General features: G+C 42.2%; 2 protein-coding genes across 3 annotated transcripts in view; both read left to right on the top strand.

Annotated features, from left to right (window-relative positions):
• The first annotated feature begins 1696 nt into the window (after positions 1 to 1696).
• LOC117012637 (10 kDa heat shock protein, mitochondrial-like) lies at positions 1697 to 2064 on the top strand. The gene has a single exon (XM_033088993.1). The coding sequence runs from the start codon at positions 1723 to 1725 to the stop codon at positions 2029 to 2031; it is 309 nt and encodes a 102-aa protein (XP_032944884.1). The 5' UTR covers positions 1697 to 1722; the 3' UTR covers positions 2032 to 2064.
• Positions 2065 to 5997: 3933 nt separating this feature from the next.
• Positions 5998 to 27617, top strand: part of B4GALNT2 (beta-1,4-N-acetyl-galactosaminyltransferase 2) — a 31418-nt gene continuing 9798 nt past the window's right edge. Inside the window, exons 1-7 of one of the 2 annotated variants that reach the window (XM_033088992.1) lie at positions 5998 to 6289; positions 15074 to 15271; positions 15844 to 15975; positions 18583 to 18689; positions 19855 to 19892; positions 21492 to 21672; positions 22716 to 22802. In XM_033088992.1, coding sequence (XP_032944883.1) covers positions 6276 to 6289; positions 15074 to 15271; positions 15844 to 15975; positions 18583 to 18689; positions 19855 to 19892; positions 21492 to 21672; positions 22716 to 22802 — 757 coding nt within the window. In that variant the 5' untranslated portion in view covers positions 5998 to 6275. The remainder of the gene's footprint in view (positions 6290 to 15073; positions 15272 to 15843; positions 15976 to 18582; positions 18690 to 19854; positions 19893 to 21491; positions 21673 to 22715; positions 22803 to 27617) is intronic. The other variant, XM_033088991.1, reaches the window with a different exon arrangement.

The following is a 27617-nucleotide window of genomic DNA, read 5'->3' as shown; positions in this document are numbered from 1 at the left end:
TCCCCCGCCCCTTAGCGCTCATGATAATTTCTGTTCATGGCATGTTGAAAGTCCTGCCCAAATCTCCAGTCTGTTTACATACCCCTCATACATTCAGTATCTGGCCAAGGTCGGCTAAAAATCCACCAAGTGCTTCCCCGTGACGGGGAGAACCGGCAGCTTTCCTCCGATGGAAATTCCTCCAAGGGAACTGACAAGGGAAGAAGTCCTCAGACAAGTCCCATGAACCATGTCTGTGGTGTTTCATGCTTGCCAGAAGCTCTCCCAGTTTCTGGAGGGAAACGTATACTTTTGAGGGAATTGGCTGGATTAGTGAGCAACACAGATCCACTTTGCAAACCAACTTTTAATGCTTCCTCATTGCCTCTAAATAAAAATCCTGATCCCTTCTGAACTTGGTCTCTGCTTCTCTCTCCAGCCCCTCCTCATGCCTTTCCTTGAGTGGCATATTCTGGCCACGTCCAGTCACTACCAGAGCTCCCAACGGTCTGGGTCACCTCTGCGGGGCTGCTAGCTTCCCGAGGGAGCCTTTCCCTTTCTTGAGTCTAAGGCCAACTCCGACACATCTGTCACATGTCACCTTCTCTTTGAAGTCTTGCCTAACTCTCCTCCCATTCCAACAATGATTGCTTTCCTGTGCCACTTCTGTTGGAGTGTGCCTTTTAACCAGTATACTCTATTGCCTGTTGAAGGCATTCAGACAATTCAGAAGACAACTGAGAAGAAATCTGTAGCCTCTGAAGTCAGTACTCCTTTTGCCTTGGTCCACATCAATGACGTACTGAAACCAGAGGCTGACCAAGTCCGGGGCTCTTGCTGCCTGCGCCGCTCAGCCAATAGACCGACACAGGAGTTGGGTCACAGAATAAGCGTTTATTACCAGAGTATCGGTGGTCTGAGAAGGCAGCGAGTTAACACCTCCAAAAACTCATGATGTGACAGTTCCAGGGGTCTGCGTGGAGCCTTCCCTGTGGCTACGTGAGTCTATGGGGAAGTCAGCAACCCAGGAGCGATGATGGGATTAGCCTGGTGGACCATGAGATTGTGATCAATAAGCCTAAGGGTATTAATCATAAGTTTCAGGGTAATTTTCTAAAACAGGGAACTCAGTGCGACAGGGGACATTCGGAGCTCGAGCCACAGGGGGATGATCTATTTTAAACTATAGGTAGGTCAAGGAAAGATGAGGCCAGGGACGTGGAAAGGCCTCTACGATGGGGGTGCCAACCCGGTCCTGTTTCAGTCATTCCTGACTTTCTTTCTGTCTCTTTTGCATCTCTCTCATACTACCGTGTTTCCCCGAAAATAAGACCTAACCGGACCATCAGCTCTAATGCATCTTTTGGAGCAAAAATTAATGTAAGACCCCTAGTCTTATTTTAACATAAGACTGGGGGTATAATATATAATATAATACAATACCAGGTCTTGTTTTAATTTTTGCTCCAAACGACGTGTTAGAGCTGATGGTCTGGCTAGGTCTTATTTTCGGGGAAACACAGTACTAACCTGGACTCTCCCTACACCCAGGCAGCACTCTATACTGCCTGGTAAGGAAAGTATAGGGCATTAGATCCAGCAGACCTGGCTCCAACCTCTCTATGTTCTCTCACAGGTCTCTGAGTTTCACTCTCCTTGTGAGAAAATGAGACAAATGCAACACTGAAGGCTCAAGATAGTTCTGAGCTCGAGAGCAGAGTACGAACTGCTGCTGCCGGAGTCATGGCAGGACAGGCATTTAGAAAGTTTCTCCCCCTCTTTGACCGAGTATTAGTTGAAAGGAGTGCTGCAGAAACTGTAACCAAGGGAGGCATTATGCTTCCAGAAAAATCTCAAGGAAAAGTATTGCAAGCAACAGTAGTAGCTGTTGGATCCGGCTCTAAAGGAAAGGGCGGAGAGATTCAACCAGTTAGCGTGAAAGTTGGAGATAAAGTTCTTCTTCCAGAATATGGAGGCATCAAAGTAGTTATAGATGACAAGGATAATTTCTTGTTTAGAGATGGTGACATTCTTGGAAAGTATGTAGACTGAAATAAATCACTACTGACATGGCATCACGTGAAGCTGCCCGTTCCACCGAAGTTCTGAAATCTCATCATGTAAATAATTTCCATGTCTCTTTTGTAAGAAACTAATGATATCCAAAGTGAAAAAAAAAAAAAAAAGATGGTTCTGAGCATCAAATAGTATAATCAAATTCATTCATTCCTTTCTCTAGCAGATAGTTTTTATTTATTTTTTATGGTTTATTGGGGTGACAATTGTTAGTAAAGTTACACAGATTTCGGGTGTACACTTCTGTATTACATCATCTATAAATCCCATGGTGTGTTCACCACCCAGAGTCAGTTCTCCTTCCATCACCATATATTTGATCCCCTTTACCCTCATCTACCACCCCCCCCGATAGTTTTTAAATATCAACTGTGAGCCAGCCCCTATGCTAGGGATACATGGAGAGCAAAACAGAAGTAGTACTGCTTTTCGGGAAACAGCACACACACACACACAGACACACAGACACACACACACACACACACACACACACACACACACACACTTTAATATACAATCACAAAACCAGAAAGTACTGGAACACCAAAAGAGAAACCTGACCTGGTCTTAAAAAAAAGCCTCTTTGAGGAAGTGACTTTTAACCACAGGTTGGAGGTAAAAGCCTGACAAAAGAAGAATGAGGGTGTGGAAACGTCTCGGGGCGGGGGAGCGGGCAATAGCATGTGGGAGCTTGAGCAACCTTCACAGCACACTGACGTCCTAAAAAATCTGCTCAGGACCATTCCCTTTGAGAGCCTATCCCTGCATACCCATAGCTTAATTCTTATCTCAAGCAAATGACACCACTTCCCTTTTCCTTGAGTTTATGGCAAGCCAGGTATTGGAAGAGGTAATCAAGAGGACGTGACCGCTGGTCGACCCTCAAGCTGGGCCCAGGCTCCTCACCCCCTGCCCTGTCCTTGGAATGTACCTTCCACCCCACAGTGGGAGCTATTCCAAGGATGCAGCCCTAGGAGAGGAAGGTGTTGTGAGACCATCTGGACAGTATAGGTGACTGACTGCAGTTAAGGCCTCTATACAAACTTTAAGATTCTGGTGGGTGGATATGAAGAGCCCCTCATCTTGCAGCCACCCAAGACAAGCCTTCCATGTAAGTTCCCTTGTTTATTAAACCTGCCACCTACTAATCTGGAGTGGGCTGCCTATTTCTTTGGTCTTTCCTTGCCTTCCGTGTACAGGGCCAGTTTGCAAACCAACACCAGGGTGTTTTGTCCCTACTTCACTCCTCTGAACTGTTGACCCCTCCATCCTCTTCTTATTTTTCAATATACATTCGTTGAACATCAGCAAGGACTGGATTAGGGGAGAAGGTGGGGCCAGTGAAGATGTGGGTTAAGAAAATAATCTCACCACCCAGGCAATCATTCACCAAGTGAGTCAATGATTAGTGCTTCATCTGAGCAGTCATGTGTAAAGGCCTGGGAGCCGAAAAATGAACAGGACATGGCCTCGTTCCTTTGGAGCTCAGAAGTGGCTATCAGGTACCAACACGTTGGTAGGGTGTCAGAAATCATTTGACTTCTTTCTTCCCCGAGTGCCCCCTCCTGTTGGCTGAGAGCACTGTTTTAATTAGACCCAAATATGCAGTTGAATTCCCTGTGGGCCATTCGGAGCCTCTCCCATAAGGGACAAGTAGACAAGAGCCGATTGTCAAAGAGCTTGGCCTTTGACTCAGTGACACCAGTGCCAGGTGGGACTGGCTGGAATGACCAAGCACAGAAGAGGTTCAAATTATGTAAGAACTGGCCGATTTGTCAAAATGACAGCCAGAAATGGGTCTGCAGCCAGGGAGAAGTAGAGGTCTTGTCATGGTGGTAAAATAGCAACCAGCCACAGTGAAAAAGCTTGAGGTCACCCACTGGGAGAGGCTACCCTTGGGCTGACCGCCACAGCACCTGGGCTATGATGTGCATAGGCCTGGCTACTCTCAGGGCTCCAGGAAGTCTTGAGGGGCCATTTCTTCTCTATCTCTCATGGCAGCAGCCAACAACAGCCTGCTTGGCTCTGGGTCTTGACACCCAAGGACTATAGCATGGCTTTGCCATGGGGAACTGGTGTTCGAGCTCCTGGCTGACCAAGCTGAAAAAAAAGCAAACACATCCTCACTTAACTAACATCCCCTTCCTGCCAATCACTCTCAGAGCAGGCAGAGACACTCACAATCACAGAGAATTCACCCTGGAACTGAAATCACAGGTCACAACACTTCTGTGAGGCAGAAGTTCTGGTTGAATTAACCCCATCCCCCCTTGAAAGTCACAAGGAGTTTCCCCATTTTGATAGAGCTGGTGAGTTTGAGGGGTACAGTGGAGCCAGCATTGACTGGCCATAAGGGTACAACTCCTGGGTGCAAGTACTAGCTCTGCTGCTGGCCACAAAAGTTTGAACAAGTCATGTAATCTCTTGTAAGCTGGGTCTTCACATTTGAGAAGCAGCTCACAGTGTCATCAGGAAGGTTGAATTAAGGAGGATAATGTATGTGAAAATCCTGTGTAAGAATGAGGTCTTTTTACTACACCGACATGGTAAGTACAATGCTTTGCTGATTGTCCAGGAAAGCGTAACATCCCTCTCAGAGCTGTTTCTAGAAAAAAGTTACCTGCAACTGCTACTTCAGTGCTCCCCTGCAGCAGGATTTCTCTTTTCTACTGGCTGCACAGAGGCTGGGACTCATATTCCCCAAAGTTGTAGATCACTCTGGCATTTCTTTCTACTCTCTTTCCAGACTTACTCGATTTGATTCATTTTTCTCTTCTATTTACACGACCTTGTATTTTATGTATCTCTGTCTTAAATCCTTTTTGGGACACAGTAGAGTATAATTAGGTACATACTGTATACACATAGAAATACTGGTCATTTTGCATGCCATTGTTTTGCCTACTTTAAGAAAATGTTATGTTTGTGACTTAGGCTAGGTCATAGTAAAATACAATACACACCTGAGATGAGCCACGGGAAATCTCCCAGCACCTTTCCTGGCTTATGAAAAAGGGTCCTACAAATGCTACTTTCATCAGAAATTCACTAGACTCTTCCAGGCACAAAGGCATTAAGTGGCCGCGCAGGTCTTGTTAGAGGATTCAGCTTTGCTCCCAGCGTCTTTTGCCAGAGCAATTCGGGTGGAATATGGTGTGAAGCGGGGGGCGGAGGCGGGGCAAAGGCTGAACTTCTCTAACCAAGTGTGAGGGACCAGCGCAGCAGTGAGGCTGGTTGGCAAAGCTTAGCCTTGCAGGAAAGGGAGGGGTCCTGGTAATAGGGGGACTGGAGGTGGGCGCAAGGATTTTGTTGATCTTGAAGGTGGAGAGAGAAGTCCGATTCCCAGCTGAGGGAAAGGAGAAGAGGCCCCAGATAGAGGCCGGGAGGTTTCGAGAGCAGTGCGAGAACCGGACTGCAGCCCTCGAGCAGATGAGCACCGCTTGTAAAGCGCGGCGCGAAAACGGGCTCCGGCAGGCAGCCCAGGGAGGATTACCCGGGAGGGAGAAGGGAAGCGCGAGGCGACAGCCGCGGGCGTCACCTCGCGCTCCTGGTCCAACAGGGGGCTCGCGGCCGTGCTCCTGGCCAGCCTCTCCCCTGACCAGTCGGAGGTTTGGGTAAACCCGTGAATCCACGGTGAGGCCGCTTCTATCAACTTGGACTATCAACGCGGTGGAGACTGGCCGGCTGGAGGGTTCCTCGTCCGAGGGGCAGAAAATGCTGTACTCACCGAAGGCTTCTGAGTCATTCCGACGCAGTTGGAATTCCAGCTTCTCCACTTTTTAGCCTGTTTCCTTGTCCTAAAAGTGGGGCTGATAGCGGGACTCCTCTTAGGGCTGTTATGACGAATAAATGGCACAACGTAAGTAAAGCGTTTAGCGCCCAGCCGGTACCTAGTACCAGAAGCAGGGGCTGTGGTCATCACTGACAACTCCTCCAGCTCTCCAGGGCGGGGGCCAATTGCTGGTCTATTCGCCGTGAGGTTCGGTCGTTCCCCAAACGGCAATATAGATGCTTGGACGGATTGCGCCGCTGGGCGCACCGAAAGATCCAGCAGGTGGGCGGGGGTTGGTGGTGACGTGAGACTCGGGGACCAAGCCAAGCTCTCGCGTCCTTCTCCACCTGTCCTGCTCCCAGAAGATTTGTCCGGGTTGGTGCCAGGGCCGGGTGGCTGCCCAACTCGGTTTGACCAGCTCCGTCCGCCTGAGGAGGCAGGATTCAGGATGGTTTCGTGCGGGTGAGTGTCGCCGTCGCAGAGAAAAATGGGAGGTCAAATTTGGCCAACCTGGCCCACCGTTGGAGAGCAGCCAGGTGCGGGGGTGAGGGGTGGGGGCGTGGGGGTCCCCCCCAACGCCAGGGCGCAGGGAGGCGGCGGTTGGTCTCTAAATTGAGTCCAACCTGTCCCCCACGTAGGTGGTGGCAGCGCATGCGGTTGCTGTAGTTGCGCCCCCAGGGAACACTGATTTTCCAGTTGGAAAATTAGACGTGGTGGTTGCTTGTGGTGACCGCGAAGGTGGGAAGAGGCTTTTGGAGCACTGGGTTCGGGTCTTGCAGCTTGGAACCCCGAGGCTTTAACCCAGGGCACGGGCCTCTTTCCCACGCCCGGGACCGGCGCCTCGGGGACGTGCGTCCTCCGCGCAGGGGACCCGGGCTCTGGGCGGCGGGGTTGCTGAGGCTGCATCCCTTCCGCAGCTTCAGAAAACACCCGCACAATCAGGGATTTGGGGGAGTCGATTTCCAGGTCCCCAAGCACAGCCTGAAGAGGGAGTGAGCGTCTGTTATGTGGTCCCGGCACAAAAGAGCCTCTGCGGAGTAGCAGAATGATTAACAGGGGAAAGGAGATTTGGAGGTCTGCCTAATGTTTATAAACTACGAAGAAGGGTCAGAAATACATTTTGTGCCCTTTTATTATTCCCCCAAAGTTTCTTTTCTTTGCATTTCTCAAAACTAGAACCATCATTTAGCACTGACGAGGAAGTCATCTCGCGAAAATGTAAAACCGTGTTAATGCGATGATGTTTTCTGAACATTGAAATGAAGCATATGTTGTGCAGAGGATGTGGCCGGGCCAGGGGAAGGGAGGCAGCCCTCGCACCCAGCGAATAGCCCTGGCTAAGGCTTTCTTTCCAGCGGTCTCTTTTCCCACCGTTTCCACCACCCCACATTCCTTTTTGTGTAATCAAGGAGTCCTGGCACCTCTCCAAACAGGTGCCAATGAATTTAAAGCCAGCAAATCCTGGGCAAACTGGACTTTTCCTGCATAATTGAGCAACTAGAATCATGCACAAAAGGTCTGGGTTTTAATACATGTTTGCTGACTTTGTAGCTCTATGATCTTCAGGTTGCTGGCTGGTGTGACCTTGGGGGAATTAAAGTGCCTCCCTCGGGAGAAACTTCCTCTTTTAAACTTTTCTTTGTCTTTTAAGTTTTCTTTTACTAAAAAAATGTCTGATTTTGAAAAGGGTACTTCTGGTTTTGTCCCTCTAAGATAGGGTAGCGTAATAACTAACGGGGAAAAAAGGACACTTGGAGGTCTACTTTAATGTCTGTATAAACAACGAAGGAAGATCAGAAATACAATTTGTGCATTTTTATCCCCCAAAGTTTCTTTTCTTTGTATTTTTCAAAACTAGAGCCATCATTTAACACTGACAAGGAAGTTATCTCGCAAAAGTGCAAAACCATGTTCGTGAGATAATATTTTATAAGCATTAAAACGAAGCACAGGCTGTACAGAGGATGAGATGTCCCAACACACCCTACCGCCAGGAAACCATCATTAAGTGCCGGGCAGTAAGCTTAGTAAATGAAATGGCATTTGGTAAATTCCTTTCATACACTGTGGAGCGCTTATTTGTAATGTATAGATCCTGCTCTAGATTGTCCCATTAGTGCTCACAGCAGCAACTTTTGAAGAATGTACTCTTATTACACCCACTCTACAGTTGTGAAAATGGAGGAAGTAAGTTCCCGGAGGAAGACGATGGAAGGAGCAAATTGAAATTCAGCTCTATTTGATTCTAAAGCCAATGTGTTTTGAGTATATGGGACACTTTATTCATAATACTTTATCCAGTGAATGTTTTATAACCCTACTATGTGCTAGACATCGTACTAGGTGCTGGAAATACAGCTGTCATGGCCTCCTGAAGAAGTGGCGACTCTGGCATGTTCCACATCATCAGCTGATCATTTGTAACGTCCCCCCTCCTCTATAGAACAGAATTATTTTCAGCAATAATCAGTAATAATGATTATTCTCTTGCTTTATTCTTTCATTTTAAGACAAAAATAAGCTACAGTTTTTAAAGATACTCAAATTGGGTAAAATACTTTATGTATCAGTTAAAATTCACACACACCAAAGAAAATATTACACGTGGCAGTTTGCACTGTTTTAAAGAATAAGTAATAAAATGTGCCAATGTGAAGCTCATATACATTATTAAAACTTAACAGTAACCGCAGCAATTACTTAGTACGTAGACCAGCAGTTCTCAGTCTTTGGTCTCAGGACACTTTACAGTCTTAGAAATGAGTGAGGACCCCAAAGAGCTTTTGTTTATGTGGGTTGTATCTACTCCTATTACCACATTGGAAATTAAAGCTGAGAAAATCTAAAAATATTTATTAAGTCATTAAAAATAATAATCATAAACCTACCAGATATTAACATAATGTATTTTAATGAAAAATAGCTATAATGAGTTGAAGGCTTGACTAGGACTGGTGAACCCCTTCCCCGTTTACTCATGTGCCTATTGGCTGGGGCTTCAGTTCTTTTCCTCATGGCTCTCCGGGCAACTGACAACGTGGCAGCTGGCTTCACCAGAGCTAATTATCTGAGAGACTGTGTCACCAAGACAAAAGCCACAGTGTCTTTTATTATCTCATTTCAGAAATGATCTATGCTGTTTGCATATTGGTCCGCCAGATCACTGTGGGAAAGGGCTTCTTTCACTTTTCTGCTGTTGCTCACACAGGCCGGTGTGGGAAAGGGCTACATAGAGGTGGGACTACGTGGACTACCCTGGAGGCTGCCTACCACAGAACTTCTGCATCTCATACCGGGGCTGCCAAAAAAATGTATACACATTTTAAGAGATGTTATCTGTGCTCAAGCAGTCGTTCGCGGTAATCAGCAGTGTCTGGACGCTGATGGTAACCACTTTGAGCACCTCTTGTAATTGCAGAAGTCAAACGTGACTTGTATTCATCTTTTGTTATCGGTGTATATTGAGTATTACAATTAATACAGTTTTTTCCTTTCTTAAAATGCGTATACATGTTTTTGGTACCCTCTGTATCATGAGTGAGATTGGCTGTGATTTTTTAAATTTTTTATTATCATATCCTTATCAGGTTGAAACCTTGCTGTTTCACCAAGTAAGTTGTGGAGTGTTTCTTCTTTTCCTATCTTTTGGAAGAATAGGAAATGAAATAAAAATGAAAAATTGGCATTATAGGATTATTCAGAATTTTCTACTTTTGCTTGTGTCAGTGTTTGTAAGATGTTTTCTTCTCTAAGAACTTGCCTATTTCCTTTACATTTTCAAGTTTATTGGCACAAAATTGTTCATTTATATTCTCCTATAACTTCTTTAATGGCTGTAAGGTTCAAGTGATGCCCCCAATATTTCTGACATTGGTGATCTGTGCCTACTTTTGTTTTTTCTTGACCCCTTCAATGAATTTGTTAATGTTATTAATTGTTTTTAAATAAATTGGCTTTTGGTTTTGATGGTCCTTTATAGTGTATATTTCTTATCTCATTAATTTCTGCTCTCATATTTGTCATTTCCTTCTGTCTACTTCATTTGAGCCTAATTTACCAACCTTCTTCTAATTTCTGCAATAGATGTTTGGTTTCCTAACTCTCAAATTTTCTTCTTTTCTATTATAGGTATTCAAAGCCATGAATCAATCTCTCTCTCTCTCTCTCTCTCTCTCTCTCTCTCTCTCTCTCTCTTTCTTTTCCTCCTTCCTCTTCTTCTCCTTCTTCTTCTTCTCATTCCCCAGAAATATCCAGTGGTAACAATTTGATATATTTACTTTTATTTTTGCACAAGTAGGATCCTATCATATATACCATTTTGCAACCTACTTTATTTTTCTTTAATGTCCTATTGAGGATTGCTGGATGAAGGATACATGGGACTTACTGTACTTACTGAACTATTGTACAACTTTTCATGAGTCCATAAATATTTCAGAATAACTTTTTTTAAAAACCCAATATACTTTTCACTTAAAAAAATGAATCATAGTTTTAGTGCCACTTGGGTACATTACAACTACCTCATTCTGTTGACTGGATTACTAGTATTTTATTATTAGGATATGTGGTAATTCTTTTAACAAGTCTCTATTAGTAGGCATTTAGGTTGTTTTCAATGTTACAGTAATGATACAATGGACAAATGGTTGCACTTTTATCTCTGGTTGTGATACAGTATGACAGGCTGCGCACCTCACCTGAGTCCATTGTTTTTTTATACGAGGCATGTAGTTAAACTTTACAATCTAAATGAAATGCTGTGAGCAAGAGTTTTAAAAATATCCTAGTGTCCATCATACAGAGATGTAAAGTTCTGACCAGTTATCAGGATTACCTTTGTATATGGACATTTTTTAATTTTACAAAGTATTTCTCTCTCTCTTTCTCTCTCTTTCATCTAGTACATAGTTGTTTACACGATTAGTTCCCCTTGTTAAATTATATATTTCTTGAAGAAAGGGACTATGGTTGGTTTATTTCTATTTCTTCGCTTCCTACCAAAGTCCTGGCATAGTCAGTACTCATTGTCTGTTGAGTGAATGAAAGTTCATTATATGAAGAAAGAGATTAGCGATATAATCTTTTATTAAATGTTTCCATCAGCTCATGTTCTACCTTCAGAAATTATCTCTAGGACATAAGAAGTGTCATCACTTCTTTTTAAACTCACCCCTCCCTTTTTAAACTGTCTGTGATATTTGATAAGTGGAACCAAGCTGGGTTGAGTCTAGCTTACACATTCAGCACAAAGCTGTTTTCACTTCACATAATCAAAAATTTTCCATGTTACACATCAAAGTAGAAGAAACCTTAAGCAATAGCTTAATGATTTTAGTTAATTGCAAGGTTTGGATATGTTTTAGTTGAAAGCTTATTGAAAAAGAAAAATAGGAAAAGCCAACTGTAACGTACCACCCAACTCAAGCCAAATGACTACTTTGAAAGCAATGAATGCATGATCTAAACCTTCTTGGGTCTTGGAAGCTATACCTACCCTTGCCAAGAAGGAGTAAAGAAATAAGAGTATATTGTCATTTAACCACACTGAACTCATTGAGGGCAGGATCTATTCCTGTTCTATCTTTGTATTCTAGAAAATTGTCTGGCACATAGTGAGTGCTCAGTACATTTCTACTAAATTAAATTGGAATTTTGCAAAAATTTATACATATCTGTAATATATGATTATATGTGTATGTACAAATATTTTATAAATATCCTACGTGGGTGAATATCCTAAAAAAGCAGGCTATGTCCCATATCTTTCCATATACAAACTGTAAAGAGCCCGTAGTACTCATTTGTGTGTGACTACCGCTAAAGTTAATTGTGTTACAGAATTCCATCTACTATGTGCACACTCGGTTAAAGCCACTCAGTCTAGTGCCAATCCTTTATAATACTGTCTCTGAAACATTTTCCTTAAAAAATGATGAAATGATCCATTACGATATATACTTAATGTATACTTTTACACGAACGCCAAGACTGGAGATAGTGCTATCACACTTCAACTGGTAAGGTACCCTATACCACAGAGCCCCCCCTCTCAGCCCAGGGGGCCTCCACGACACCAGCATGAGCTCAGTATGGTTCTACACTGTGGGTTGTTACCCACAGGAACAGCCTCTTCCTGCCATTCATTTTAACCTGTGGGCAGTCCTGATCCACAAGGGCTGATGAAGGTAGGTGTGTCCGTGAAGTTGGACTTGCATAAAGAAGCTGAGGGAGGCAGAACATGGTCTAAAATGCCAGTTTCGTAAGGACTCAATGTGTTTCTAAGTAATGGTTGACAAAACAGAGGGTAATTGGGGATTTATTGAAGTTGTACAATAGTATATGTTTCTAAATATTGCTTTTTAGCTGCTTCCCAGAGGTTTTTGTTGTTGTTGTATTTTTGCTTTTTTACTGGGGAATATTGGGGAACAGTGTGTTTTTCCAGGGGTCATCAGCTCCAAGTCGTTGTCCTTAAATCTAGTTTTTGAGGGCGCAGCTCAGCTCCAAGTCCAGTCACCATTTTCAGTCTTAGTTGCAGGGGGCGCAGCCCACCATCCCATGTGGGAATTGAACCAGCAACCTTGTTATTAAGAGCTCACATTCTAACCAACTGAGCCATTCTGCTGCCCCCTGGAAGTTTTGATATGTGCTATTTTCATTATTACTTAGGTCAAACTATTGTCTAATTTCCATTGTGATTTATTCTTCGGTCCATGGTTATTTAGAAGTGTATCTCTGAATTTCCAAAAACAGAGATTTCCTAGTTATATCTTTGTTGTTCACTGCCAGCTTAATTGCATGAGGGCCAGAAAATAAATATACTCCATATTATTTAAATTCTTTGAAATTTTGGACATTTGTTTTATGAACCTCTTAGCTCTCTTCTCCCCTTCTCCTCTCCCCTTTCTTCTCAGTTCAGGGGACCAGAATAAACTAATCAATCTCTCTGGTTCCCCATTCCTGGGGAAAAAAATTCTGGTTGATTGGCCCAGTTCAGACAAGGTGTTCACCCTTGGTCTAATCAACCATAGCCAGGAGACTGCCATGTAATACAAGCTAGGCTTGTAGATGTCACCTCTGTGAGTCAGGAAAAAAGTCTTGGAGAAGGGAGGTTATAAACTAGGCAGCTATCCCAAAGTTGTTTGCTCAGTTCGTGCTCAGATTTAGTAATTATTCCATTTTAGGTTTTTTCTAATTCACCACTTCTACTTGCGTTGTAACTAAGTTCTTGTTTCTGCTTTTCTGAGATTCATTTTGTTGTCGTTTTTCAAACATCTTACTTGATTACCTAAGTTTTTTTTTTGTCTTGTGATTAGAAATTTGTATTTAAAGCTTCAAATTTTCCGCATTATAGTTTTAGTGTGTTCCATAGTTTTTGTGAGTAGTGTCTTTATTATCTTTATAGTCTTGTTGTGCTGTTGTCCTCGAGTCAAGAGTTGCTTTGGAAAGCTTTTTAAAACTGTCCACGTTGTTGTGGGAGGGAGTTTGTTAGTACGTAGGTTACTGATTGTGCTGTCAGAATATATAATCTGAATGATTTCTACTTTATTACAGTTTTCTTGGTGTCCAAATATGTGGCCGATTTTCGTAAATATTCTAAGAACCCTTTCACAGAATATGAATTCTGTCATTTAGTTGCTCTACTGTTTTATAGATTTTTGAGACTTGATATGCTAAGGGTGGAGACATTAGATTAAATGTGAGAATTTATGACTATCTTTGTACTTTGAATCCTTTCTCCTTTCATATCCTGCTTTGATATCCTTCTTTGATATCCTGCTTAGATATCGTTGCTTTGTGTATTTTAATGCTGTTATTTAGAGGGTAAAGTTCATCTGTTTTATGGATCATTGCATTTTTTTCCCCTTCTTCCATCTCCCCGCGCCACTCCAGTTCAAACCGTTGTTTCTCAGTCTAGTTGTATAGGACACAGCTCCCTGGCCCATGCTGGTATTAAGAGCCTTGCGCTCCCACAAGCTTCTCTCTATTCAGTGGTGACCTTAGAGGTCACATGTTGAGGGTGAAGGCTTTACAAGATGGAAAGAGCCTGAGTCCCTGAATCACCCTTTGAAGGAGAGTCACCAATCACCCAACCAAGAACATCCATAATGGTCTTTACATGAGCAAGAAATAAACTTTTACTGGGTTAAGCCACTAAGATTTGGGGATTGTTTCTTATAGCTATTATTGTATGCTGACTGGTCCAGTTGTGAATGAGACTGTTGTACTGGTTATTCTCTGTTTCTCTAGACCTATCTGTCCTCCACCCTTCTCTGCCTTGTCCTGTGCTCCCGGAAGATGTCTATATAGTCTGTATGACTAGTGCTCTCTGGTCTTCCTGCTTCCATTTGGGTTTAGTCAATGGGAGGAACTAGCAAAAGATTAGAGAATGGAGGAAGAAAGAGATCAAATTTCCTCCATCTCCTTCCTGGGGCTTGGCAGTGGCTGTGGTTCCTCTACCCAAGGTCACAGCTTTTGCTGCATTCAGATATTCCTGTTCCCACCCCTTGCCCCTCAGCCTAAAGGTGGTAACAGCTGCTGAGGGTTTCACCATCCCTCGTTGATTCCTTAGCCCTACCGACATGTCCGTAAATAGTTCCTGATTTGAACTCCCTTCAGTCAAACCCTTTTGAGTAACCCATATGATTTACCTGTGAAGTTGACATTGACTGATGCATATGATTGTTCAAGGTAGTTTACATATTAATCAACATTTCCCTTGACATTTAGGATCAAAATGTACTGGTTTTTTAATTTTATCTTACTGGGGAAGGGGAACAGGACTTTATTAGGGAACGGTGTGTACTTCCAGGACTTTTTCCCAAGTCAAGTTGTTGTCCTTTCAGTCTTAGTTGTGGAGGGCGCAGCTCAGCTCCAGGTCCAGTTGCCGTTGCTAGTTGCAGGGGTCGCAGCCCACCATCCCTTGTGGGAGTCGAACCGGCAACCTTGTGGTTGAGAGCCCACTGGCCCATGTGGGAATCCAACCGGCAGCCTTCGGAGTTAGGAGCATGGATCTCTAACTGCCTGAGCCACCCGGCCGGCCCTGCCCATTGTTTTGTTTGTGATTTTTCTGAGTCCCTATGTTGCAACTTGATTTTTTTTCTATTCAGAAATCAATTCTGGTAAATAGTAGAAGATACAGGTTTAACTTACATTTTTTCCTCAAGTTATGTTCCCATATATATTACACAATATGTAATCAAGAAAAAATATTTTAATGGAATTTGTTTTTTTGTGCCCCAATAGCTCTAGATTTCCATGGCTCATCAAGATGTCCATCTTCATCTTAGGACTTGGCATGGTATTATTTACATTGAAAAGTGTGTATCTTCATGAAGAGTTCAGTCTCAAACCAGAGCTCCCTCGACCTGCTCAGGCTGTCCAGATGCCAAAGCTTCTATCTGAAGAACGTCTCAGGAACCTCTTTACTTACGATGGGATCTGGTGAGATATCATGTGTTCTCTCTCTTCCACCTTGGCCTGACATCTCCCTTGCTCCTCCGGTGGTTTACTGTGCCCTATTTGCCCATTTTACAGATGGTTCCCTACCTTCTTGAACCTGTGCTGTTGCTAAAATGATTCCAAACGATGGGACCAGGAAATGACTTGGTCTCCAGGGCATAGTATCTATTCTCTACAACACCCAACTAAGTCCCTTAAAACTTTGGAGGGCCTGTTTAACCAAAACTACATGAAAGATGCTGCCTTTTTTGTTCTTCCAGCCTTCTCTTCTAGAGGGGTTGAGATGCCACTGGCATTCCCATAACTCTCAAGCTTCAAGACGTTTGGTGCAGGGGATAATTCATGAGAGGGGGACCTTCTTCCCATCCCCCTTTCCTCCCCTCCTTGTGTCTCTGTCAGGGGCCACTGCTGGGATTCCAGGGTCTCAGGCCGACTAGGACAGTGGGGCTAGGAAAGGAGATTCTCAGAACAACACACTGGATTAGGCCTCAGCTTCCCTCTCAGTCACCAGCCCACCCACCCAGTAATGTCCACAGTCCTCTTGTTTGTTTTAGGCTGTTCCCGAAAAATCAGTGCAAATGTGAAATCAAACACCAGGGCTACAACTTTCAGGATGCCTATGACCAGAGAGACCTCCCTGCAGTGAAAGTGAGGAGACAAGCTGAATTTGAACACTTTCAGAGAAGGTAATGTAGCCTGTGAGTGTTCTTGGGTCCTGGGGAAGAGCAAAAGCTCTTTCTACTGTGTCCTGAGGGCGTGGGTTTGAAGAGAGAAGGAAGAGCTCCCCTCTTGCTGGGTCCCTGGGAGGGACTATTAGAAATAAACCAAGGGAAGAGCACTGAGGAAATAGCCTTTCAATGAAGATTTATAAAACTTTGCATGTATAGACCATTTCATAATGAAAAAGGAACAAAGGAATGAAGACAGTTTGAAATGTCAGTGTAATGTTGGTGGCACAGCCTCCATGCACCCAGGCCGTCATAGCAGGTGACTTTGTAGTCTCACCCAATTGCACTATCTTATGCATTTATAATTGAGAACATATTATCTCCCTGCTATGTGCAAGGTTCCGAGTTAAACACTCAGCGTGTATTGACCAGGATTGTTGGTTGAAAAGAGCACAAATGGATTCTGGCTGGCTTATATCAAAAGGGAATTTGTGGGAAGAATGGCGGGACCTCACCAAATCCATAAATAGCATTGCGAAATCATTACCTACTATTATTGTTGTGGTTTATTATTAATGTCATCATTCTTATAGTTCTTCGTAGGCAATACATAACCCATTAAGAAATACATAGATCGCCTTAATATTAGATGGTTATAAGTGCTATGTGTAGACGTAAATTAAAATGCTACCTGATGGCATAAAATTTCACGGGATGATGAAAGAAGGTGACCTTGAATTCTGATTTGTATATCAAGCAGGAGTTCACCACAGTCCCCCATAAAAGAACAAAAGTTCTCTTGAACCAGCCCCCTCACCCGTATTCTCTTTCCTCCCTTATATGATATTCTCCCTGGCCAACCCAGCTGAGGAATCTGCCATAATGATTTTGGTATATATTATTCCACACTATTTCTTATGCTGTTACACACACAGATGAATACACATAGTCACACACATATTTATGTGTATATATATCCATATAAACATATACATATGTAACTGGTACCGTAAGAACAAATCACCCTGAAATTTGCTTTTTTCATTCAATGATACTTTTTAAAAGCTATCAATACATCTAGTTCATTCCTTTTGATTGTTATATGGTTATGAACTTGAGTTTTATTAAGCCATTCCCTTGTTGAAAGATATCAGATTAAAAACTTTTATTCTTGCATTTATATAATTTATAATAATCATATTATATCATATTTAAATTATTTCCTTATTTCATTAAGATTTGTATAGGGATGTTCATTTCAAACAATGCTGAAATGAACCCCCTTATACATGTCTTATTGTTTACACAGGCAAGTATTTCTCCCATTACCTAGCATCTAAACTGCTCGATCATGAGATATACTTATTTCTACTTTTTTTTTTCCCCCAAGTCAAGTTGTTGTCCTTTCAATCTTAGTTGTGGAGGGTGTCGTTCAGCTTCAAGTTGTTGTCCTTTCAGTCGTGGTTGTGGAGGGCGCAGCTCAGCTCCAGGTCCAATTGCCGTTGCTAGTTACAACCATCCCTTGCGGGACTCGAGGAATTGAACTGGCACCTTTTGGTTGAGAGCCCAGTGGCCCATGTGGGAATCGAACCGGCAGCCTTCAGAGTTAGGAGCATGGAGCTCTAACCGCCTAAGCCACCAGGCTGGCCCCTTATTTCTGTTTTTAATAAATACTACTAAATTACCCTCAACAGGGCCTATATTAATTCAGAGTTTCATGAAGAGTGAGTAAGCCTAGTACTTTACATACCCCCCACCTACTCAATACTTGCTATCATCAAAATTTAAAACTTTAATGTAAAGGTATTTCTTTTTTAAAGTTGCATTTCCCTGATTAATAGTGAAGCTAAGTATGTTAATATATTTATTAACTATTTATAGTTCCTCTTCTGTTAATTGCTTATTTATGTCTTTTTCTATTTTAAAATTTTGTCCCGGAAATATTCACGACAGTAGTTTAACCTCTCTTCCAGGTAATCTAAGTGATATCCTTGGTTAAACTGGAATCCTAAAGGCTACATTTCAACCATATTACCTTAGTTCCTCCAAGAACTAGTCTTGTTGGATTGTGTGATGCACTTGCCCTTGACTGAAGGCTGCTACTACAATAACAAAACCACCTGAAAATCGTTCCTGTGTTTGCTCTAAAAACATCGAGACGATAACCACTCACACATCAAGTTTCTTGTGATATATTTTATTTTTTAGTTCAGTGACAGGAAAACTTCAACTTCTCTTCAGGAGTTAGTCTGCTTTGTTGTTTTGATAATGAGACCAGAGTACTGATTGTCAATCATTTTATACCCTGGCTGCCAGGAATTTCACATGTGACTTTAGTGTGCAGCTACTATAGCTCAGTTGGCCCATGTGGTCTGATTATTTTGTTTTGTCTTTTCTGCAGGTCGTGATTTTTATTTTGTATGTGTTTTGTAGTCAACTGCCTCATTCCTTTGTGGAATTAGAGGCTGGAAATAAGTGAAGGTAAAGAGAATGGAAGGGAGATGAGGACAACCTATTTTCCATTTCTCCCCATTGGCAACACAAGGCTCTGGGCACAGGAACCACTTTAAGAACTAACCAGGGATGGGTGTCGGGGCAGCTGCTAACAATTCTGTTTCCTTGCAGAGAAGGGCTGCCCCGCCCGCCACCCCTGCTGGCTCCTCCCAACCTGCCCTTTGCGTATCCTGTCCATGGGGTGGAGGTGATGCCCCTGCACACAGTTCCCATCCCAGGTAGGTACACCTCCATCCTGAGAGGACCTGGGCAACTTTCCTAGTCCTTCTTAAGCACCAGGGGAGAACGGAAGGGAACAGTCATTCACTGAGTACCTGCTGTGTACCCAGCACAAAAAAGAAGCTTGACATGATTGCATGTAACGTTAGTGTCACTTTTTCCACCGCTGGAGAGTGCCCTTAGTAGCTGTGACCTCCCTGAGGCTCTGACATAACGCAGAAGATAGAAATCTGTAGGCCTCAGGTCTCAGATTAAGACATAATTGGCTTCTTGGTGTCCTCTAGCATCATGGGAACAAGCTAGGCATGAGCGCACCTCCAGGGGGTGGAATATTTATATCGATCAAAACTCCTTTCCATGAGGGATTTTTACACACTCCTCTAGTTCAGCATCACAGCCCTGTGAGTTAAATGTTATTTTGCCAATTTCACAGATGAGTTTAGTAAGGTATCTATAGCCACATAGGGAGGATATGTTTGAATTAGAACTTAAATTAGTCATTTTATAAGAAGAGAGATGGATTCTAAAGTGATACATTTGGGGTGAATTGTTGGTGTTTTTGAATAGTCATTTAAAAAGTGATACAACACTTTGTCTTTTATTGTGGGAAAGCATACAAAATTTACTGTTCTAACCATTTTGAGTGTACAGTTCTGTTATATTGCGTATATTCACATTGTTCTGCAACCATCACCACCATCCATCTCTAGAACTTTTTCATCTCCTCAGCTGGAACTCTGTACCCATGTAATGTCAACTCCCCCTTCTCCCCAGACCCTGGTAACCACCGTTCCACTTTCTGTTCTGATGAATTTGACTATTCTAGGGGCCTCATATAAGGATGGTTCATTATTTTTATCCATTGCTTCCTTCCTTTCAGTAACAGAGATACCTTGAAGGGACTAGATTAATTTACAGCACCCATCCAAAGCTGAGGGTGGACATCAGAGATTTTAGAACCTCTGGAGTTTGAGAAGGACTGTGGAAAGCATCGAACAGAAACTTGGGGAGAGGGGAGTGTGTCAGCAAACACCCTGGGTGGGAGGTGACACTTGAACGGCCTCTGTCTGGAGGGATATGGAGGCAGCCAGGAATGTGGCAAGTCTCAGACAACACTTGACATCCTCTCAGATGATGGTTTTTGTCTTTTCCTGTGTCTTCCAGGTCTCCAATTTGATGGACCCAAGGCCCCCATCTATGAGGCAAGAGTCCCTTTCCCAGCCTCTTTGTGCTCTTGGCATCTTGTCCTCGACTCACTGTCCGTGCACCCTTCCTCCAGGGCTGGCTTGTTTCAGATTGTGACAGACCTCCCATCCAGATTAAATACTAGACATGAGTCTGAGGTGGGGTGAAGGGAAGGGTGCCTAGAAAAGGCACAATTTTTCCAGCCATGGGTGTGGCTGGAGTTCCAGGGAGGACTTCCAAGACTACACCAAAGCCCTGGGCCACCATGGATGATGCCGCTTCTGCTGCAAGACGAAGCTGCTGCCACAGCCGTGGCTCCTGTGTTGTGTTGCCTCTGGCAGGGTTAGCACCATCAAGATGGACATTCTGTGCCCTGCCCTGCTTTGCACACTTAACATAGCTCCAAATCAAGGTCTTCTGCAAGTATATCTGACCAGTGGGATATAACCCTAACTGACCCCTAACTGAAAAGGAGTCTGGGAAATGTAGTTTTTGTTTTTTCACTTCTAAACAGAGGTTAGAATGGGTGATGAGTGAGAAAATCTGCTAAGTTACTCTATTCCCCAGAGGCCTTCTCTGTCCACACCCCCAGCTAAGCACCCCACCACCTGCCTCTGTCACTTTCTCAGTACTGTTATCTTTTTCATAGCACTTATCTGTACCTGAATTACCTTATGTGTGTCATTGTATGCTTATTGTCTCTCTACCCTAGTAGACTATAAGCTTCTTGAATGCAGGGAGTCTGTCTTATTCACAACTCTCCCCCGTGCCTGTAATTTGGATCTCAGAAAATATCCATTGACCGACTAAAGTGTTTCCAGCAGGAGTGACATAATCCAGTCTACTTTTCCTAAAGATGACTAACTGGCTGTTGCAGAAGACACGGAGGCCAGAGAAGAGAGTGGCATTAGGGAGTAGCAATGGGAATAGAGAGAGGTAGACCAATTTCAGCTACATTTTGAAGGTAGAACTGACAGGACTCACTAATAGATTGTCCAGAGGTATGAGAAAAAGAGCAGAACAGCAATGACTTCCGTTTGCCGACTTGAGCAGTTGAGTGGATGAAGGTGCTATTCACAGGGCAGGGAGAACCAGGGAGATGGTGGAAAACAGGATTGTAGAGAAAAATCAATAGTTCAGTTTTAAAGATATCAGTTTGTGTTGTTTGCAAAACTTCCTAGCAGGGGAACCACCTAAGCAGCTGGATCTCAGAAAGAGATGAGCTACGAACACACATTTTGAAAATCTGTCGCAAAAGGTGCAGAACCATGCCCTAAAAAACTCCACTTGGAGGTTGGGTAGAGGAGGAGGAGGAGTTGGCAATCAGAAGGCAGAAGGAGGAGCCAGTGGGAATAAGAAGCAATCTAGAAGAATGGTATCCTGCAAGCCAAGAGATAAGGAGCTAAGAAAACAAGTGGTCCTTGAAGGCATCAGGCCCCAGGGCTTGATTCTCCTCTGCTGTGACTAGAGCAGGGACACCTTGCAGAGCCAGATGCCCGCTTTCCTGCGCTCTCAGGGTGCTTCTTCTGTCACCCTAGTATGTTCTGCCCCCTGCTGGCCATGCTGGGTATGTGCCTTTCCTTGCATTTAGCATCTTTCTACTTCACACACTCTAGGTCACACTGACAGCTTCTCTGGGGACACTGAACACCCTCGCTGACAGTCCAGATGGAGTGGTGCAGGGCAGAGGCCAGAAGCAGCTGACCATTTCAACCAGTGACCAGAAGCTTTTGAATTTCATTCTCCAGCACGTGACCTACACCAGCACGGTGTACCAGCACCACAGGGTGGATATCGGTGAGATCCTGTCCTTCGATGGCAAAATGCTTAGGGAGCCAGAAAACACCACTGGGCCCTCTCAAAGTCTTCCTCCTCCAGGAAGCCTGCCTACATTTAAGATTCTTCCCTTACTCCTGTTCCTAACCCTAAACACCTAACTTCCAAATTACTGTACCCAATACTATCCCCACATTGCCATTGACCCCATAGAAAGGACAAATGACATGCCTGCTCTTCTCTCTGTGAGGACAGACCATTCAGGCTGCGCACCTGGCAACCATCCAATTCTATTCCCTATTCTCTGCAGCTCTCAAAGCTGAAGACTTCAGCTCTATTGGAGGAGGGGGCCAGTCTATACATCCGTTTATTGTCCTGGGCACTAACAGGAAAGAGGGATGTGGGGAACGCCCAGTCCCAAGGGCAGTGGCTTTTTCTTCCCCTTCCCAACGAACCTCTGAACCCATCCTAGAAGTTCCCAGGAGAACAATTCCTACTACGGTCAGGGCAGCCTCAATTTTTTTCTGGATGAATTAAAATCACCCCTTTCTCTTTTGAATAGCTACGCAGAATGCATTCCCAGGAAACCAACACAAAGAAATGAAACATGGGACAGATTACCCACGATCACAAACTAATGAGCGAGTTCTTTCCACCTTCAGGTTTTCAAACGTTTTCTTTCACAAAATGTCCCTGTGAGGGAAAGTAGGGCAGGTATTGTAGTCCTGGTATTGTAGCAGGAGAAGGAAGTTAGGTGATTTGCCCACAGCATTTCACATCATAAATGGCAAAGTCAAACTTCATCCAGACCCTCTGCTTCCACACACACTCCACCCCAAGATTCTCACAGCAAAGCAATGTGAGTTTAGGAGGCATTCGATAGGTTGCCCCAGGGGCACACAACAAATCCGGAGCTAGGACGCCGTAGACTCTATGGGGTCCTCAATCCCAACTATGACCTTCTCTATCAAACCTTCACTCCACCATCATGTGGGCGTCTCTGGGGCAGTGTGGAGAGGGTCTCAGACACATGCTGCCCACCCTGACCATATTTCTCCCTCCAGTGAGTCTGGAGTCCAAGTCCGCAGTGGCCAAATTTCCAGTGACCATCAGATATCCCGTCATGCCCAGGTTATATGACCCTGGACCAGGTAAGGCTCTTGTCCCTGGGGCTGCATGGTGGGATCCTGTAGACTATTGGTGAAATTCAGATCCCCTCTGAGATGGAGGAGGACAATTGATCAAAATAATAGCCCTGACAACAAGCTTTGTTTGGAGGAAAACAATTCTAGAATAAAGTGCCATAATATTGCTTAATTATATTTGTCTTACTGTATGATTGTACTTATATTGAAAAAAACCTAATGAACTATAATATTTTAATAAGTAATAGTAAAAAGAACTGAGTGATAGTGGAACATGAACAGATATATCAATGGGATAACATTGGAAATCCAAATAGACACATTGGAATTTTGCCATATAATAAAAGTAACTTTTCAAAGTAAACGGGGAAAAACAGATTATTTAAGACATCATGTGGGATAACTATAGCTATGTGGAAGATAAAAAGTTGAATACCTCTGGATGGCTCAGTTGTTTAGAGCATGAGCTCTGAACAACGGGGTTGCCGGTTTGATTCCCACATGGACCAGTGAGCTGTGCCCTCCACAACTAGATTGAAGGACAGTGACTTGGAGCTGATGGACCCTGGAGAAACACACTGTTCCCCAATTAAAAAAAAAAAGAAACAAAGTTGAATATCTCTCATAGCTCATACCAAGATAAATTCCAAATAGACTAAAATACCTAATATTTTTAAGTACTAGGAAAAAATGGTGTTTAAAAATAATCTTAGAATATAAGGCTCTTCTAAATATAACACAAAACCCAAAAGCCATAAAGAAAAGGCTAAAAACATAAAATACATAAAAAATTTAAATGTTTTTTATGGCAAAAACCCACCATAAGCAAAGTTAAATGTCAAAGAACAAGTTGAGAAAAAATATCTTCAACGCACATTAAAGTCCAAGGTCTAATTTAGAGCAATAATTAAAAAGACCTAATAAGTAAGGAACACCTAATAAGCCAGTGGAAAATACACAACTCACAAAAAATTAAATTCAACACTACTTTTAGCTATTAAAACATATTTTAGCTATTAAAATATATTTACACTAAGAAAAGTTGATGCATTCATATCAACAAGTGTTGGACAAGGAGTGGAGAAACAGGCATTCTTATAAAATGCTGTTGGGAATGTAAACTGGCACATTTCTGGAGGCAACTGGCAATCTATTAACATTTTAAATGTGGACCAGCAATTGCACTTCTAGAAATTATCCTACAGATACTTACATTGGTGTGAAATAATATTTGTTTGAGGTTATTTATTGCAGTATTGTTTGCAATGACAAAAACCTTAAAAGTGGGGTGCACTGGATAACTCAATTGTGGTCCATCCAATAATGAAATGTCATGTAGTGACATTCAGAAGGAGAGAGGAGGGGAAGCACGAGGCTTAGGGTTGTTTTATAATTCTGATACAAAATGCTCTCCGAGATAGAGCAAGGTACAGATGAGAGTGAAGAGTAAGCTACTATTTATGTAAAAGAAAAAGAGGGCAAAAACATGTATATACATAATTGCTGAATTATGGAAAACTAAACAAGAAATCAGTAGTATTGGTTGTTTCCTGGGAGGAAACCAAATAGTTGGGGGACAGGGATGGAAAAAGTATTTATTTTCATGGTATTATTTTCTATACATTTAGAGTTTTGAGCCACTTGGCATTTTAAAAAGTATATTACCTACATAGTCAAAATATAATCTATTCTATCCAAATAATTCTACTCAAAATATAAATTAAATTATTTTAAATAGCATTAAATATCATGAACAATGATTTACAATATTTAATATAACTATCTCAAAAATAAAATAAATAAATAAACACAAGAAAATTCACAAAAAAATCTTTTTTTGGGGGTGCTTCAGATTTATTTAAAGATAAAGTGTTTATAGACACAATGGAAATCTCCACAATCTATTCCCTTCCCTTCCTCCAGCAACCATGATCTTGTGTATCTTTCTTTCCCTGCTTTTCTACAACTAATATGTAGATTTCTATTCCTTCATACACACACAGAGCATACAGTGTGGTTTTGTGCATTTTTGAACTTTTCATAAAAGTTACCACATTGTACAGTATGACGTTCTAGATTTTGACATTTTGTTTGTGCCTCGTCTTTTGATTTTATTTCTCGGGTCTTTTGTTATGTGAAAGTTTTATCCTTTAGTAGAGTAAAATTGATTGGTTGTTTTCTTTCTAGCTGTTGCTTTTTGTGCCTTGTTCAAGAAATTCTTCCCTACACTGAAGATACTGTCCTGTATCTTTTTCCAAGGTTGCATATGTTTGTTTCCACATTTAGATATTTGATTCAGCTAGAAGTTATTTATTTATTAAAAAAAATTTATTGGGGTGACAATTGTTGGTAAAGTTACATAGATTTCAGGTGTGCAATTCTGTATCACATCATCTATAAATCCCATTGTGTATTCACCACCCAGAGTCAGTTCTCCTTCCATCACCATATATTTGATCCCCCTTACCCTCATCTCCCACCTCCTCCCCCCTTACCCTCTGGTAACCACTAAACTATTGTCTGTGTCTATGAGTTCTTGTTTCTCATTTGTTTGTCTTGTTCTTTTGTTGTTTTTGGTTTATATACCACATATCAGTGAAATCATATGGTTCTCTGCTTTTTCTGTCTGATTTAATTAGCTTAGCATCATACTCTCAAGATCCATCCATGTTGTCACAAATGTTCCTATATCATCTTTTCTTACCGCCGAACAGTATTCCATTGTGTATATATACCACAACTTCTTTATCCATTCATCTATCGAAGGACATTTTGGTTGTTTCCATGTCTTGGCCACTGTAAACAAAGCTGCAATGAACATTGGAGCACACGTATCTTTATATATAAATGTTTTCAGATTTTTTGGGTAGATACCCAGGAGAGAGATTGCTGGGTCATATGGTAATTCTATTTGTAATTTTTTGAGGAACCTCCACACTGCCTTCCATAATGGCTGCACCAGTCTGCATTCCCACCAACAGTGTATCAGGGTTCCTTTTTCTCCACAGCCTCTCCAACACTTGTTACTATTTGTCTTATTGATGATAGCCATTCTGACTGGGGTGAGGTGATATCTCATTGTGGTTTTTATTTGCACTTCTCTGATGATGAGTGATGTTGAGCATTTTTTCATATGTCTATTTGCCATTTGTATGTCCTCTTTGGAGAAATGTCTTTTCAGGTTGTCTGCCCATTTTTCAATTGAGTTGTTTGGTTTTTTGTTGTTGAGTTGCATGAGTTCCTTGTATATTTTGGATATTAGCCCCTTATTGGAGGCACTGTTTGCGAAAATCTTCTCCCATTCAGTTGGTTGCCTCTTTATTTTGTCGATGGTTTCTTTTGCTGTGCAGAAGCTTTTAAGTTTCATATAGTCCCATTTGTTTATTTTAGCTTTTACTTCCCTTGCCTTTGGAGTCAAATTCATAAAATGCTCTTTGAACCCAAGGTCCATAAGTTTAGTACTTATGTTTTCTTCTATGCAGTTTATTGTGTCAGGTCTTATGCTTAAGTCTTTGGTCCATTTTGAATTAATTTTGGTACATGGTGACAGATAGCAGTCCAGTTTCATTCTTTTGCACGTGGCTATCCAATTCTCCCAGCACTATTTATTGAAGAGGCTGTCTTTCCTCCATTGTATATTTTTTGCTTTGTCAAAAATTATCTGTCCATATTTATGTGGTTTTATTGCTGAGTTCTCAATTCTATTCCATTGGTCTACGTGTCTGTTTTTCTGCCAATACCATGCTGTTTTGATTATTGTAGCCTCGTAGTACAAGCTAAAATCAGGGAGTGTGATACCTCCAGTATTGTTCTTTTTTCTTAAGATTGCTTTGGCTATTCGGGGTCTTTGGTGGTTCCAAATAAATCTGGTGATTTTTTGTTCTATTTCTTTAAAAAATGCCATTGGATTTTGATGGGGATTGCATTAAATCTGTATATTGCTTTGGGTAATATGGCCATTTTAACTCTGTTGATTCTTCCAATCCATAAGCACGGAATGTCTTGCCATTTCTTTGTGTCTTCAATTTCTTTTAAAAATGTCTTATAGTTTTCAGCATATAGGTCTTTCACATCCTTGGTTAAGTTTATTCCTAGGTATTTTATTCTTTTTGCTGCAATTGCAAAAGGAATTGTTTTTTGTATTTCTTTTTCTGAGATTTCATTGTTAGTATATAGGAATGCAATGGACTTTTGTACGTTGATTTTGTAGCCTGCAACTTTACTGTATTCGTTGATTGTTTCTAATAGCTTTTTGGTGGAGTCTTTAGGATTTTCTGTATATAGCATCATGTCATCTGCAAAGAATGACAATTTAACTTCTTCATTCCCAATTTGGATGCCTTTTATTTCTTTCTCTTGCCTGATTGGTCTGGCAAGGACTTCCAACACTATGCTGAAAAGCAGAGGTGATAGGGGACAGCCCTGTTGTGTTCCTGAATGTAGAGCAAAGGGCTTCAGTTTTTCACCATTAATTATGAGATCAGCTGAGGGCTTGTCATATATGGCTTTTATTATGTTAAGGTATTTTCCTTCTATACCTATTTTATTAAGTGTTTTAATCATAAATGGATGTTGTATCTTGTCAAATGCTTTTTCTGCATCAATTGATATAATCGTATGATTTTTGTCCTTTGTTTATGTGATGTATCACAGAGGTTATTTTTATATGTGGCATATGATCGGGGTGTAATTTTGGGGGGTATGCATAGCATATTGTTCCAACACCATATGTTCAATAGCCCATCCTTCTCTTCCCTGGCTCGTATTGCCACTCTGTCACACACCAAGTTTCATATGTGCAGGGGTCTGAATCTGGGCTTT

Source organism: Rhinolophus ferrumequinum, chromosome 21 (assembly GCF_004115265.2).
Source record: "Rhinolophus ferrumequinum isolate MPI-CBG mRhiFer1 chromosome 21, mRhiFer1_v1.p, whole genome shotgun sequence".
Taxonomy (NCBI): domain Eukaryota; kingdom Metazoa; phylum Chordata; class Mammalia; order Chiroptera; family Rhinolophidae; genus Rhinolophus; species Rhinolophus ferrumequinum.
Note: the sequence above shows the minus strand (reverse complement) of the source record. Positions and strands in the feature narration are given on the sequence as shown.

Coding starts and splice junctions, on each gene's coding strand:
- LOC117012637 (XM_033088993.1), top strand. CDS start 1,723: ATGGCAGGACAGGCATTTAGAAAGTTTCTCCCCCTCTTTGACCGAGTA.